The sequence below is a fragment of the Palaemon carinicauda genome, chromosome 9 (genome assembly GCF_036898095.1).
Source record: "Palaemon carinicauda isolate YSFRI2023 chromosome 9, ASM3689809v2, whole genome shotgun sequence".
In the NCBI taxonomy this organism is placed as follows: Eukaryota; Metazoa; Arthropoda; class Malacostraca; order Decapoda; family Palaemonidae; genus Palaemon; species Palaemon carinicauda.
The window spans coordinates 68,710,341-68,727,840 of record NC_090733.1 but is presented as its reverse complement, the minus strand read 5'-3'; the positions used below and the strand labels follow the sequence as shown (position 1 = coordinate 68,727,840).

Here is a 17,500-nt window from a genome sequence, read left to right as displayed (position 1 = left end):
ATTGAACTAACTCAACACACCAAGATCTGAAATGTGTAATTAACATCATGAGCTTGTTATAGAAGATATTTTGTGTTAGAATCTTTACAGAAACATTTCACCTCTGTTTAAGAATTTTATTTCCAATTCATTACCATGAAGGGCATTTATAGGTTGATCTATATAATTCAATGGCCATACATATACTTTATATAACTAACTATACATTGATCTTGAATAAACTCCAGAGAAATGGCCAGGTATGTCTATAAAAACCCTAACTGTTACTGAAAATATAAAATCTTATGGAATTATACCAGCTGAATTTGGAACAAGTTTTCAATTGATATGTATCTGCTTTGATATTTTACAGGATATACCAACTTATATCTAAATATAAATGTGCAACGATGATTAAAAATTTTTCCATGCTCAGAATTCCTGCTAATTTCCAATAGACAATAGAATTCGCATAATGCCGAAATCTATTCGTAAGAACTATGTCATTTCTTGTATGGTTATTGTAATGAATTAATTCAACAAACAAATAAAGTGTATGCATGTATTCACACATCCACACACTCATTCATATATATATATATATATATATACAGTATATATATACATACACACATATATATATATATATATATGTATGTGTGTATACAGTATATATATATATATATATATACTGTACACACACATATATATATATAAATATATATATATATATATGTATATATATACTGTACACACACACACACACACATATATATATATATATATATATACTGTACAGACACACACACACACACACACATATATATATATATATATATATGAATGATTGTGCGGTGTAATTATTTATAAGCGTGTTTGTGTGCGCTATGATATCTAATGATTGAAATATTTTTGATGCAGGTGAAGAGCATAACTGGGCCATTAGTCGAAGGAGGAGTTAGACTTAATCTGACAGTAACGGATACGCCAGGGTTCGGTGATCATGTAAATAACGAGAACTGGTAAGTAGCTCTTTTTGACTTTCTCTTCGACACAGGGAATTAGAGTAATAAAGAAAAGTTTTGTAAAACTGAGAGTGGACTGTTTTATCTGTCACTGATTTGATCTGCGCTCGGCTATTGAAACTATTATTAGAATTACGTCGTTATGGTGATAGAAAAATTATGAGGTGACAAACGTGAATAATCACGTTTGTCACGCCATAAAACCTTTGCATAGATTTTGAAATTTCATTTTCTCTAATAACTGTTCTCTATTATTTATCAAATCCTAATCGATATCGGCTGACAGATCAGATATTGCCCAATCGTTAGGCGTCTCGAAAAGCAATAAAAAGATCTTGAATTTCTTCAAAGCTGTAGGCCTACCATGACCTTGGCTAACTTGACTATCCAAGAAAGTCTCGGTTCCCAATATTTGGCTTTAAGGGAGACTTTCAATAGACAGTATAGTGGCAATACAGGTGCCAAAATGTCTGTTTAGTATTATTATTCCAGCTCCTGGAACTATTTTAACTGGATGGATTTGTCTTTAACTTTAAAATTTCCATACGAGTGTAATCTTTTCTTTGTTCGAAATCTTCCTCGATCCGGGATAGTGATTTTATTCTTTTCCTTCTCCTGACAATCTCCAGTCCTTCAATTTCTCAAATATATTGGCTATAGCGCATATAGCCTACTATCTGGTAGAGATTTTGTATTCACGCAGACTGTAACGGTGAAAATAATCTCGTAGACTTCTATGTGAAACAAGACCTACGTATTATAAAAATTCTTTATAAGAGTAATTCAATCGGGTATTTGAGGATTACTGAAAATCTTTTATCAACTGTATGAATCCTTATATGAATTCTCTATAAGATTTTACGAAGCTTCTAGAATCTTTAAACAGAGACTCTTGTGTAATTTGTTTTCTGCATGGGACTCATATGTAGTATTTTACCAATTGGCGTCAAATTGACTGAAAAGAAGACTCGGAACAGGACACTGACATGTATTAGCTTCCAAGGATGAAAATGGAAATATTATCAACAAAAGAGATGGATTGATAGAACCTGCAAAGGATTTATGGTATTAGAAATATCTTTTTCCAGAAGATGTAATGAAACACCTGAGCCTGTACCAAAAGTAACGGTAGGGGAATTAAATCAAGCAATAAAAATCAATGAAAAGAGGCAAAATAGCAGAAGATGGCCCTGACAGTTTATTCAATAGTAGATGGATGAGATTTTTATAGTAATAAAACTCTCTGAACTTTACAGAAAATGTCTACAAGAATGCTCTTTACCTAAAGCTTGGAAAAACTTTATCATTATACAAATTCCTAGAAAGAGAGACACAAAAGACCTAGAAAATAACCGTACAATAAGTTCAGGCAGAATAGAAAAACAGCTAGACTTTAATCAACCAAGAGTGGCTATTTAACATCTGACCATATCATTGTAATTAACCAGCTAATGAAAAAATCAGCAGAGTATGACAAACCACTCACAGGAATAAGGACCCAAAAGAGGAGGAATTTCTGTTTTATGATAAGTGCTTTTGTCTTGGCCAGGGTTTTGGGCCTAAACCGCAGAGTCGAAACCGAACTGATATCAGACTTAGACAGAGAGATTAGAATTAACCCCGAACGTTTATTGTAAATAGCCCTCATGGTCAAAATCTACCAATCTGCTATCATGATGGAGAAGGATTAATTTTGATTTCAAGTACATTGTAGATAACCTTATTTCAACAGGAATCTATACAACAGATTCAGAATCAATTCTTTATTTCTATTGATAGTTGAATTGTCAAAATTTAATACCAGTTTTGAAAACGGGGCAAATAGTGATATGGTCCAGACAGAGGTACTTCCCATATAGGAATCTCCCATTGGATCTTTACTCATGAGACAGGTGTGGATTCAATCATCAAAATTATTTTTGACTCAACATTTTAATGTATGAAAGTCCCGTGTTTTTGTAACAAAACTACAGTATATCACACACATATATATATATAAATACTGTATATAGCCTACACACACAACACACACACATATATATATATATATATATATACTGTATATATATATATATATAAATATATATATATATATATATTTATATATATATACAGTATATATATATATATATATATACATATATATATATTATATATATATATATATATATATATTTATATATTCATATATATACAGTATATATATATATATATATATACTGTACAAATACTATACACACAAATGTATATATATATATATATATATACAGAGAGAGAGAGAGAGAGAGAGAGAGAGAGAGAGAGAGAGAGATTGGTTATTTATTGGCACAGCATTATATCGTAACGACTGTTTTTTGGTGACGAGGTCTCATCACACAAATACACACAATTTGTTTTTCTAAATTACACTGGATTATACAGAGATAGAAACAGAGATAAAAACTGTTTGTTTCCCAATTAATCCAGATTTAGAATTGTATGTTTGTCATGTTTTTTTTTTTTTTATGTGAATGTGAACATGCTGCTTTTAGTCATTCTTCTCATTTAGTACAGAGTTCGGAATTACATTGTAGCAACCAAATACTGTTTTTGTCAGATTTTTAGCTTTTTATGTATTACCGGAATACAGTTATGTTACATATTACTATTTCATGTAGATTTTAGGGTTGCATTTTGGTCATGTATGGAAAGTTATGTTTTCTGTTCAATGTGGAACTCAAAATAACTAATTTGCACATTTCTCACTTTCTCTCGGAGCTCATTATAAAAATGTTTGTCCTGTTCGCATGTTTATGCAGATATCAAAAGTACTTTTTTTATCATGTTCATCTTTTTACTTCAAGCTTTTCTTCACACCTCTCTCATTTTAATTGCGATAGTAGCGGTACTCTTTCCTTATGTAAATATAATTTGTTAATCATCTTATTTATCACTAACATTTTAATTATATAGTATTGATCAGATCTGTTTAGGAAATTGGATAGAATAACGTTTCACATTGATAAACGTTGAATGATAATAGCATACATTGTTGCATAATTCATGTTAAGACAATGTTTATGGAAAATTCTTTAGCCTTGCTATATTATAGAATCATTATGATAATTTTCGTCATATTATTATTATTATTATTATTATTATTATTATTATTATTATTATTATTATTATTATTATTATTATTATTATTATTATTATTATTATTATCATCATATTTTTGAACAGCTGGGAACCAATCGTGTCCTTTATTGAGAGTCAGTATGCCAAGTACCTTCAGGAAGAGGTGAAGATCGACCGACCGATCCACATCGCGGATTCCAGAGTTCACTGCTGTCTCTATTTCATTCCGCCAACGGGGCACTCGTAAGTTATTGGACTGTTTACGCTACTTGTCTTGCCATAGATATACTGATAGTGAATAGTAAATTTCATATAATTCAGATATATATTAAAGTATCTAGAGTTCTATTAGCATTCGGGAAGAGGATTATTTCTGCTTAACCGGAGTGTCCAACTTTGACTTGTACTATACATACACAGTCTTACCCATCTGATGGTTAGATTGTTAGGATAGATAGATCATGGTTCAATGATGATTGCAGATGGGCGTATTTGGAAAAGCAGGAGGCCTACCATGTTTGGAAGGGAAACAGATCAGATTCGACTTGGAATAACTATACTCAGATTAGAGCTCTTGCTCAAAGAGTTTATGTCTCAACTGAAAAGGAATATATTTTATCCATAAAAGAAACCCTTTTAGGGAGAACCCAAGAACATAAGTGGTGGACTACCTTAAATCTGCATTGTTTTGGTGTAGATGCATTAGTTCCTCCTTTACTTAAAATAAAGGCAACTCTTTTGGCTGATGTGTTTTGGCAGTAACCTGAGTAATGAGAAACTTGATCTTCCTCATTTTCGTTTTCCTGAGGCTTTATGATTTCAACATATTAAAGCTCTGTTGATGGATCTTGGTGCTAGTAGGGGAGTAGACCAAATTGGTGTTTTTCCTTTGCTTTTTTTTTCTTTATAAAGACTGCAGATTTTTTCTTGTTTTTTTCTTTATAAAGACTGCAGATTTCTTTTCTTCAAAGTTGTCTGTTATTTTGCGCAAGATATCAAGAAGAGGAGCTTTTAGCACTTGTTGGAGAATTGGTAACGTTACTCCACTATGTGAATGATTACTGCCCAATTTCCATAAATCCTATAATATCTAATGTTCTTGAACGTCTTTCGGCAAAGCGTCTAAATAGGTTTGCTGATGGTAATGATCTGTTCCCTAGTTTGTAATTTGGCTTAAAGGCCTTGGGGCATGTGATGCCCTTCTTACAATCTCCAGTGTTATACAGAATTCCCTTGATTGTGGCCAGGAAGTTCGTATTATTGGCCTTGATTTTAGTGCTGCCTTTGACTGTGTTAATCATGAAGCCTTTGTTTTTTAAACTCAAATAGATGGGAGCGGGTGGGTCTTTTCGTAGCATCGTTTTTGAATTATTAAGTAATAGATAGCGAAGAATTGTTGAAGGGCACCATAGTGAGTACAGAAATGTTATATCTGGTGTTCCACAGGGTAGTGTTGTGGCCCATTACTTTTCATATTATGTACACATGATATGTGCTTTGGCCTAGAAAGCAAGCTTGTGGCATATGCAGATGATGCCACGCTCTTTGCATCAATCCCATCTCCTGAATGTATATCTTGGGTTGCTGAATCCCTTGATAGAGATCTAGCTAAAATTTGTGCATGGTGCAAATTATTGGGTATGGAGTTGAATCCTAACAAAACTCAAAGTATGATTGTAAGTAGGTCAAGGACCGTGGCCCCTCAACATCTGGATCTCAGCATTGATAATGTTTCTTTAACTCTTAAAGTTTTAGGTGTGATTTTCGACACCAAATTTACTTTTGAGAAACACATTAGGTTTGTGTCTTCTTCAATTGCATAAAAAAAGGGCTTATTGAGAAAGTCTTTTAAGATTTTAAGTGATCAATCTATTCTGAAGGAGCGTTTTTATTCTTTCATTCTACCTTGTTCCGAGTGTTGTTCTCCTGTCTTGTCTTCAGCTGCTGATTCTCATCCTAATTTGTTGGACAGGAACTTACGGTCTATTAAATTTCTTATCCCTGATCTAAATATTAATCTGTGGCGCAATTGTTCATTTAGTTCGTTATGCATGTTGCATAAGAGTTTTCATAATTCAGACCGTTCTTTACATTCAAATCTTTCCGGACAGTACCATCCTGTTCGTAATGCTAGGTATGCAGTTAATTCTAATAGTCAGGTCTTCTCCATCATGAGACTCAATACTACGCAATATTCTAGAAGCTTTATTCCTGCTGTGACCAAGTTGTGGAATGATATTCCTAATCGGGTAGTTGAATCGATGGAACTTCAAAAGTTCAAACTTTCAGCAAATGTTTTTATGTTAAACAGGCTAACATAAGTCTCTTTTTATAGTTTTTATATGAAAGATCTGTCTTAATGTTGTTACTGTTCTTGAAATGTTTTATTCTAATTGTTCATTACTTCTCAAAAAGTTTATTTATTACCTTATTTCCTTTCCTCATCGGGCTATTTTCCCTGTTGGAGCCTGTAGGCATTAATACCATCATACTTTTCCAACTACGGTAGTAGCATAGCTAATAATAATAATAATAATAATAATAATAATAATAATAATAATAATAATAATAATGATGATAATAATAATGTAAGAAGCGGTTTACTTTACCCTTCCTGGTTTGGTTTTTATGTTCGTGGTAGAATAACTTTAGTTTTTAAAGTTTATATTTTGAGAAGATTTTGTAAGGCACCAAGAAGAGGTGACAGTTGTATATGCTTAGTATTCGAGGATGAGGGCCGTGGATTTCATGTTTTCACCAAAAGAATAGCATTTAATACCGTATTGCCACCGAATATGCATTTAATTCAGTTCAAATTGGATTTTTTATTTTCATGCATGCATACACACACACACACACACACACACACACACACACACACACACACACACACACATATATATATATATATATATATATATATATATATATATATATATATATATATATATATATATATATATATATATTTATATTCTCCTTGAAATGGTGAGGGCTGGAGAGTTTAGCTTTCTGGCCTCTCTCTGGTTGTTGTCTACTGAGCCTGACCAGGACCATTTGTGTGCCATACTAGTGGTGTTCTTATTTCTAGACATGAACATTTTGTTCTCCTTGAAAGCCTTTAAGGGTGAGATTGCTAGCCCCGGGCCCTTGTTCTTGATGCCACCAAATGCTGGTCCCTATTTACTTCTGGATGAACTTGTGATCGATAGTTTTGGATCGAACGAGGCCACATAAATGCAGAATACAAAAGCCTCTTGAACAGGGCGTGGACTAATAACTTCATCCGCTTATTACTTGATGAGAAAACTGAAGGGAAACACCTCATGACACCTATCGCTCTAAAAGAGGAAAATATTTAAGGTAAAATATATATGACTATGCATATGGATGTTAATGTTTATGGATTAATATAATTTTACAGTACGGTGAATTGCAAGCCTGAAAATTATTCTAAGAATAACTATAAACATCATGAGATGGTTTAGGAGAACAATGGCTATGAAAAACGCACATTTTATAATGAATAGAAAGTTGTATTTTCTTACAAAACTTACTGTATATCTTTGATTGCATATGTGATATATATATATATATATATATATATATATATATATATATATATATATATATATATATATATATATATATATATATATATACATATATACTGTATTCATATTCATATATATATATATACATATACATATATATATGTATATATATATATATATATATATATATATATATATATAGAGAGAGAGAGAGAGAGAGAGAGAGAGAGAGAGAGAGCCTTATTGCCTTATTCTATGTTTGGGTTCCCCCAGGTCCCTCAGTGTGAGGCACCTCGTATATCCACCAGAGAGTTGCTAATGCATCTTCCAGTGAATTTTGCATCTTCCAGTTTTGGGTGGTCTGGGATGCATCTTAGGTATTTATCGAGCTTATTCTTAAACACATCTACGCTCACTCCTGATATGTTTCTTAGATGAGCTGGCAGCGCATTAAATAGTCGCTGCATTATCGATGCTGGTGCGTAGTGGATTAATGTCCTGTGCGCCTTCCTTAGTTTTCCTGGTATAGTTTTTGACACTATTAATCTACCTCAGCTTGCTCTTTCTGATATTTTTAGCTCCGTGATGTTTTCAGTAATTCCTTCTATTTGCTTCTATGCTTGTATTATCATGTAGCGTTCTCTTCTCTTTTTTTAGTTTTTAGACTGTATAGTTCTAAAAATTGCAGTCTTTCCCAGTAGTCAAGGTCCTTAACTTCTTCTATTCTAGCAGTATAGGACCTTTGTACACTCTCTATTTGTGCAATATCCTTTTGGTAGTGTGGGTACCATATAACATTGCAGTACTCGAGTGTACTACGTACATAAGTTTTGTAAAGTATAATCATGTGTTCAGCTTTTCTTGTTTTAAAGTGTCTGAATAACATTCCCATTTTTGATTTACATTTAGCCAACAGTGTTGCTATTTGGTTGTTGCATAACATATTCCTATTTAACATTACACCAAGGTCTTTAATTGCTTCCTTGTTTGTGATTGTCTCGTTATTAGGTCCTTTGTATGCGTATACCATTCCTTCTCTGTTTCCGTAATTTATTGATTCAAATTTATCGGAGTTAAATACCATCCTATTTATCTCCGCCCATTCATATATTTTGTTTAGATCTCTTTGTAGTGAGTTCCTATCTTCATCACAAGTAATTTCTCTACTTATTCTTGTGTCATCGGCGAAACTTCTCACTACAGAGTTTTTAACATCACAGTCTATGTCTGAGATCATAGTAACAAACAGCAGTGCAGCTAATACCGTACCTTGTGGCACGCCAGATATTACCTGATCTTCATCTGATTTCTCGTCATTTGCAACCACTATCTGTTTTCTGTTTTGCAGGAATTCTTTTACCCATTTTCCTATCTTTCTCACAATATTATGCTTTCTCATTTTTTCTGTAAAAAATGAGAGAGAGAGAGAGAGAGAGAGAGAGAGAGAGAGAGAGAGAGAGAGAGAGAGAGAGAGAGATGTAGGTCACCGCTAGGCAGTTCTGAATTCTTAAAGGATGAGATCCAGTGCCCTTTGAAATAAGGATATGAGTCATGTCAGGCATCCTCTATATAATAAAAGTGAGCGGAAATGACCTTTGTTCGATTGGACGTAATGAAAAGAATATTTCTTGGTCAGTAACTGCTCTTGGGCCTTGAGACGGAGAGTTTGTAACAGACTTTGGCCATTTAGTTTTTTTTAGTTTGTGCAATGTCCAAAGGAGTTTATTCAGGTGACCTTAGGATGGTGAACATTCTTATTTAATGTCACCGACATTGTTTTTATGTTTAGATATTAGTAACATTTTGGGCGAAGCTCTGTATTAACAAACTCTATAAATTCTGAGTGGTGGTAAATAACCAAAGCAGAAATAATTTTCTTGGCATACTTTTGAATTACTTCCTTTCTATTGGAGAGAGAGAGAGAGAGAGAGAGAGAGAGAGAGAGAGAGAGAGAGAGAGAGAGAGAGAGAGAGAGAGAGAGAGATTTCAATGTTTGATTTTATTTTTCAGATTAAGTTCTCTGGACATCGAAGTGCTACAGCGATTAGACAAGATAGCTAATGTGGTTCCCGTTATTGCCAAGGCCGACACGCTAACAATAGAGGTGAGGGAATGGAAGGAGGTGAAGTTTTAGCAAGCAATCTTCTCTTCTTCATGGACATGCTACTCTTAAGAAAATATTTCATTTGTTTGACAGAATATCCATACACTCGTGTCAACGTTCCAAGAATATTTTCATTAGGACCTTACAAAGCAGTAACATAATACTGTAAAAAGTTCAAGTATTACTGGATTAAGCTTTCGGCCTTCGATATGAAATGAAATAATGTGCAGGCAAAAGAATTCACTGCGGAGACTGACTTTGACATTCAACACATCTACGATTTCTCTTTAATTTAACAAAAAGATTTTTTTACATTCATTATTTTCTAAATATGAATCGTGTATGTAGACTTATGATGCACATCCAAAAGGCCTTACTAGACTAAAATTTCATTCTTAAGACTTATATGAAAAACACAGTAGGATGAAGGAAAATGTAACCAAAAGATTAGCAAAATGCAGCTGATGCATCATTGACGATTTTTTTAGTATATATATATATATATATATATATATATATATATATATATATATATATATATATATATATATATATATATATATATATACATATATATATATATATATATATATATATATATATATATGTATATATATATATATATATATATATATATATATATATATATATATATATATATATATATATATATATATGTGTGTGTGTGTGTGTGTGTGTGTGTGTGTGTGTGTGCCCATGAATGAATTCACTGTGTTTGAAATCGAAGTTATCCTAAAAAGACTAAAGAGCTGAAAAGCCCCGAGATACGATGGAATAACTCCCGAGATGATACTGGGCGAAAATGAAGTAACTCCCAGACTATTTACAAGATTATTTTGTAGAATGAGGCATGAAGAAGTTAAACCTGATGAATGGGAGTTAGGAGTGTTGGTTAAAATATCAAAAAAGGTGGCCTGACTGATTGCAATAATTACAGACGCATAATGCTTATGTCAGTTGTTATGAAAATATATAATATGCTTACTCTAAAAGAGGCCGGAGAGAAGGACTGATGAAAAGCTAAGATATTAAAAAGCAGGATTTAGAAAAGGCAGAAGTTGCACCGACCAAATTTTAATTTTGAGACATGATGTACAACAATGCGTAGAATATAGAGATCCCATTTTGATGGTATTTGTGGACTATGAAAAAGCCTTTAATAGTGTGCAGTGGCCAATTTTGTGGAGAGTCCTGCGTTATTATGGAATTCCTCTTAAATATGTAAATTTGATTAAGTCTGTTCATGAGCATAGCAAGTGCAAAGTTAATGTTAATGGAGTCTTATCAAATGAATTTCCAGTGAACAGCGGAGTACTCCAAGGGAGTGTTTTGTCACCTATGTTGTCTATACTCCTCATGGATTTTGTAATGTGTAGAACAGTCAGAGATGGTGGAGAAGGATTGGACTGGATTGGTGATAGGAATTTAGCAGACCTAGAGTATGCTGATGATGTTGTCCTTGTTAGCAGAACACCACAGGATTTGCAATGCTTGTTTACCAGAATGCATGAAATATCACACGAGCTTAGGCTGAAGATAAATAAGGACAGAGATGATGAGAACGGTACCAATAGAAGGAGAAAGGATTAATGAGGTAGAATCATTTAAGTATTTAGGAACTATGATATCCAATACAGGGTCTTTAGAATTAGAGTTTAGTGAAAGATTGAAAAAAGCAAATCAGACAATGGCTAGGTTAAGTAAAATTTGGAAATTCAATCGCCTGAAATTACATATGAAAATCAGACTATATATATCAAATTAGTGAGATCGGTGCTACTCTATGAACACGAGTCATGGTATGACAATGAAACAATCTCCAATTGATTTAGTAGATTTGAGAACAAATCCATCAGAAGGATATTGGAAGTTGAATGGCAGGATAGGATCAGAAATGAAACTATAAGAGAGATTACTCAAGTGCTATATGTGGATGAGATCATGATGAGGGGTAGATGGAGATGGTTTGGGTTTGCTCTTCGCACTCCCCAAGAGAGAATAGTTCACCAAACGTTCAGCTGGGCTCCACAAGGCACTAGAAGAGTTGGAAGACCCAGGCCTACATGGCTGACAACAATGAAGCGCAAAGTAGGAGATGATGAATGGAGAAGTATTAAATTAAAAGCTCAAGATAAAGACGACTGGCGAAATCTAATCGAGGCCCTTTGCGTCAATAGGTGTAGGAGGAGATGATGATGATGATGATACATATATATATATTTATTCTGACACGAACAACCACGTCCCATATAATTAGGAGTTTACTCTTATCGTCTTCTTTCCGGCCAGAAATTCCCCCCCCCCCCTACAGGGCACCCCGAACCTCCCTTCTTACCTACACATACCTGACCTCTCTTGTTTACCTAGAATGACTAGGATAACGCTTCGGTCGACCATTTTAGGTTGCCATTAGCCATTTCTTACTCTGGCTGTGTTGAATTACACACGTTCTCGTCTCGCTTATGTTCGTAAGAGTTTTTCCTGTTCTTAGTGCGTTTCTCGTTGGATCTCGTGGTCCTTGATTTCCATCATGGAATCTGTGAGAGTGCAACGTCGTTGCCCAGATGTTACTGGTAAACTGTGTGCAGCTTTTTTGTCCCACATGGATGTCGATCCCCATGGGTTGTGTACTTCGTGTTGGGGCCATGTGTGTTCCCGGACCGACACGTGTATGCTGAGTGTGTGTGTGGTTTGGAGCCATGACCAATGGACCAGAATGGCCACAAAGAAGTTGAAGAGGGACAGATTGGCCTCATAGAAGGTTGTGGGTTTCGTCTTAATAGTTGCGCTCGACAGTACCCAGTGTCTCGGGGACTCCTTTGTCTGCAGAGATGCTCACGGTGGAAGAGGAGGTACCGGGACTGTTCAGATCCTCGCGCTTCCCCATATATGGCTGGGATACCGCCTCCACATTCCCAGCTGTAGCGGGAGTACTGAGGGCAGATAGGCCTCCCATCTTTTTTCCCTCCGTCCGCCGGTGCGGCCTCTGTCCAGAGTGGGTAGACACCCGATCAGGGGATGACGATCTATGCGGCTCCCAGGAGCCGATCTCTTCTCGTGGGGTCAAGGGATCAGTCTGGCATGGAAGGGAGCAAGAAGAACAAGGAAAAACAGGTCTTCTTTAGAGAGATATTTTCCCTCCAAGTGTTCTGGATCTTCCCCTATCCCCGCCCAGGGCGGGGACCAAGGTGAGTTAGTGCTAGTCTCAGTCTGTTACTGAGACCGTTGTCCCCTTTATACCAGTAACATCATCCCAGATGTTCTGGTGCAGGGACGTGCTGTGGAACATATGCTTCATACTTAGTCATGCATGAAGAAGGAATGATTAAGAAGTATTAATGTTTTCGTTTTCCTTGATTGAAGGTTGTAGCAACGTCTGTACATCAATGACTTTCATTATTTATGATTAGTGGCGATCAAGACGTCACTTTGGATAAAGGATTCTCTGATATGATCAGTTTCCTTTTCATGTGCAGGTGTATAATTGTGTTATATGTTTTGTGTATATATACATAGGTATATACGTTTTAGGTACGTAAATGTGTTTTGATAATACTTTTCTCATGTACGTCAAGTATGTCTTCTTTACTGTAACCTTATATCGGGACATTTCCTTTTTCATGTGCAGGTATATATATATATATATATATATATATATATATATAGATTATATGTTTATATATATATATATATATATATATATATATATATATATATATATATATATATATATATATATATACATATATATATATATATATATATACATATATATATATGTATATATATATATATATATATATATATATATATATATATATATATATATATATATATATATATACACATATATATATATATATATATATATATATATATATATATATATATATATATATATATATATATATTTATATGTATATATATATATATATATATATATATATATATATATATATATATATATATATATATATTTATATATACTCAGGTATATATGTTTTAACTACGTAAGTGTGTTTAGACAATACTTTTCTCATGTACGGTAAGTTTGTCCTCCTTACAGTGACGTGGACCTCAACCGCCATTTGTTTTGCTTCAGTTGTGACCTGATATACATCATTGTCAAGTGTTAAGGGCTTTAAAGGTCTCAGTATTGGCAGAGGCAAGGGACAGTGACTTTGCCTTTTCAAGAGGGACAATGCCCAAAAGACTAACATATATACATGTGCTCGATGGCCACTGATGCTTCGACAGATGGTTCTGTAGGCTCCCCTCAAACACTCCTATCCTTGGCGCATAAGGATGGTGGGGTTGCCGCGCTTTGGGGAACTGACAAGTTTGAGCAAGACCCGAGACCCGGACTGACTATCACCGGTCAGGGACATTACCACATCGGTTACTATGACCCTTATCCACGCTCAGCAGATTACCCCTATACCCGCTCAGTGGATGACGCTTATCTTCGCCCAGCGGATGATCCTTAACCCCGCCTAGTGGACGACCCCGATACCCATTCAGCGGACGACCCTTATACCCGCTCAGTGGATGACGTTTATCCACGCTCAGCGGACGACCTCTATACCCACTCAGCGGATGACGTTTATCCCTACTCAGCGGATGACTTTTATCCCCAGTCAGGGGATAAACTTATCTTCGCTCAGCGGTAGCCACGTGGACAATTCCACCTTCCTGCTGATGGAGGCGCGAGGGTTCCCGGACCCAGTGGGTCATAGGACCCGCCAATCCTCCTCTCTGCTCGGCATGGAGACCTGTTACCCACCACCCACAAGTGGCTCCTCGGTCCCTCAGTGGAAGGTGGAGCTGCTCTCCGCACATGGAAAGGTATCATCATCGCCCTCTCAAAGGTGTTCGTATGCTGACCAGGCCCCGTGTGACAAAGAAGCCCTCTCGGGCACTCCCAGGACCCCGTTAAGGTCCCCACTAAGGGATCCATTCCCGGGTTGAGGACCATGTAAAGGGGCGTCACCTTTCTAGATCTCGCTCCTACGGTCCCCGCTCAAGCCCCGATGCGGAGCCGAGGAGATGGAGAGCGACGCAGAACCCCCTCAGAAGGGAGATTGGACTGTTGGAAGATGCTCTAGTAGCTCCACGTGGGAACCATGGGACCCAAACCACTTAATCGACGATGCGTTGGCCTGTCCAGCCAGAAGCTTATTAAGCACTCCCACCGGGATTCGGCCAACATGGCTGTCAATCCACCGCTCGGCGTGGCCTGCAGTCCCTCTTCTGCCGCCCCCAACCGGCTCCCCAACAAGAGAAGGTTGTGGGTACATTACATGCCGTAATCTCCAACTGCGAGCGCTTGCTCCAGAATTGCGTGGCTCAGCCAGCAGATGAGCCTCAAAGATGTATATTTCCAGATTCCAGTGCACATGTCCAGGAGGAAGTTCCTCAGGTTCAAGTGGGGAGAAGCAGTCTTCCAGTTCTGTACCCTCTGCTTTGGCCAGTCGACCGCTCTTCAGGTCTTCACCAGGGTCTTCTCCCTGGTCTCTCAGTTGGCCCACAGGAGAGGGATGAGACCATTGAGGTATCTGGATGACTGGTTACTTCTATCAGGGTCCAGAAAACAGTTGTCAGAGCAGAGGGACGAGTTAGTGATCTTCTGCACGAAACTGAGGGTAGTGTTCAACTGGGAGAAGTCACGACCCTCCTCAACTACGAGGACCGTGTACCTGGGGTTGGAGATATGCTCCGTGTAAGCCAGGGCTTCCTGACGAAGGAGAGGATCGGGAATCTGGAAAGCATGCCAAAAACCTTCTTCAAGGAAAAACGGGCATCGTTCAAGGAGGGTCAGAGGCTGGTAGGCCACCAGTTGCTCGTTCCCGAGTGAAGGTTGATGCTGCGCCCAGCCCAGTGGGACCTGAAAGAGGTACAGGCCCTATCAATGTAGTATGCACCCCCAAAGCTTTCCCTATCCCAGTCAACCAAGTGGTGGTTGGAGCGGGAGTTTCACTCCTTGATCCCCTTCCGGAAGTCCTTCTTTTCACGGACACATCCATGGAGGGATGAGGATCCCACCTGCCGGACAAAACAGCCGAAGGTCGGGGGTCCTCAGAGGAGCAGACCCTCCACATAAACAAACTTGAGCTGCTGGCAGAACAGAAGGCTCTCGTCATCTTGGGGAGTTCGTTAATGGGGAGAAGGGTAGCTCTGATGAGCGACAATGCCAGTGGAACCTGAAAGAGGTACAGGCCCTAGCAAGGTAGTATCCACCCCTAAAGCTTTCCCCATCCCAGTCAACCAAGTGGTGATATGAACCAAAGAACAATCGAGCGGGAGTTTCACTCCTTGATCCCCCTCCGGAAGTCCTTCTGTTCACAGACGCATCCCGGTAGGGATGAGGATCCCACCTGCCGGAAAAAAAAGCCGAAGGTTAGGGGTCCTCAGAGGAGCAAACCCTCCACATAAACGAACCTAAGCTGCTGGCAGAACAGAAGGCTCTCGTCTTCTTGGGGAGTTCGTTAGTGGGGAGAAGCCTACGTCATGAAACAGGGAGGCCTATGCTCCCACCAGATCCACAACCTGATGGTAAAGATCCTATCCTGGGCCAATGGCAATGCAATCTCTCTGAAAGCCAGGTACATCCCAGGAAAAAGGAACGTAGTCGCGGATGGTCTCAGCAGGAGGGGTCAAGTGTTGTCCGGGGGAATGGTCTCCCCACCTGAAGGTGGCAAGGGCAGTGCTAGAAAAGTGGGGGTCACCATGCCTGGACTTCTTTGCAACAAGGCTGAACGCGAAGCTGCCGGTCTTCTGTTCCCCAGTACCAGTCCCAGCACCAGCTCTGGAAGATGCGTTTCAATGCCTGTGGGACAGCGTCGACGCCTTCCCTCTATTTTCCCGTTTGAGACAGACCTTCAACCCTCTTTGGGGGGCGAAGCAGGCAAGGATGACTCTAATAGCCCCGTGGTGGCCCGAAAAGGAGTGGTTCACGAACCTGAGTTACTTGGCTAGGGAACCTCTGTGGCCCCTGCCCCTATGTCGAGATCTTCTGAGGAAACCCCACCAGGTTCCAGAGGACTCCAAAACCTCCCCCTTCACGCATGGAGACTATACAGTGTTTGCCAAAAAGGGAAGGGTACTCCAAGAAGGCAGCCTCCCAGATGACCTTGATTCTCAGACATTCATCGAGAGCCATATACCAGTCGAGTTGGGCAACCTTTGGTAAATGGTGTGACAAAGAGGGCATACAGCCCCTCAAGGCCTCGATCCCGGTCATCGCGGAGTTCCTGTTACACCTGCGACTCGACCAGGGCATATCAGTACAAGCAGTAAAGGGATTCCGAGCTGCCCTGGGCCAGGTATTCCTCCTCAAGGGCTTGAACCTACGTTCCTCCAAGCACCTCTCAATGCTGGTAAAAAGGTTCGATCGGTCCTGCCCCCCCAGGACCCTCAATGCTCCCGTGTGGGACATCATCAAAGTCCTAAACGCCCCTATGAAGCCTCCATTCGAGCCTCTGAAACAAAGTTACCAACAGAGAACTAACCCTGAAGATGGGGTTCCTCCTCGCCCTGGCCTCAGCCAAGAGGGTAGGTGAGCTTCACGGGCTCTCAGTGGATGTCTCCCATTCTCACAGATAGAAGGAGTTGGGCTTCAAATTTGTTCCTTCCTTCGTGGCGAAAACTCAGAACCCGGCGGTAGATGACCCCCCCTTAAACGAGTTCGCCATCCTCGCTAT

The 17,500-nt window shown here is 38.1% G+C and overlaps 1 protein-coding gene across 5 annotated transcripts in view; it reads left to right on the top strand.

The window, feature by feature from the left end:
- Positions 1 to 17,500, top strand: part of LOC137646987 (septin-9-like) — a 195,452-nt gene that overhangs the window by 167,012 nt on the left and 10,940 nt on the right. For all 5 annotated transcript variants that reach the window (XM_068380067.1, XM_068380064.1, XM_068380065.1 and 2 more), the window contains 3 exons: positions 901 to 1,001; positions 4,227 to 4,364; positions 9,686 to 9,779. In XM_068380067.1, coding sequence (XP_068236168.1) covers positions 901 to 1,001; positions 4,227 to 4,364; positions 9,686 to 9,779 — 333 coding nt within the window. The remainder of the gene's footprint in view (positions 1 to 900; positions 1,002 to 4,226; positions 4,365 to 9,685; positions 9,780 to 17,500) is intronic.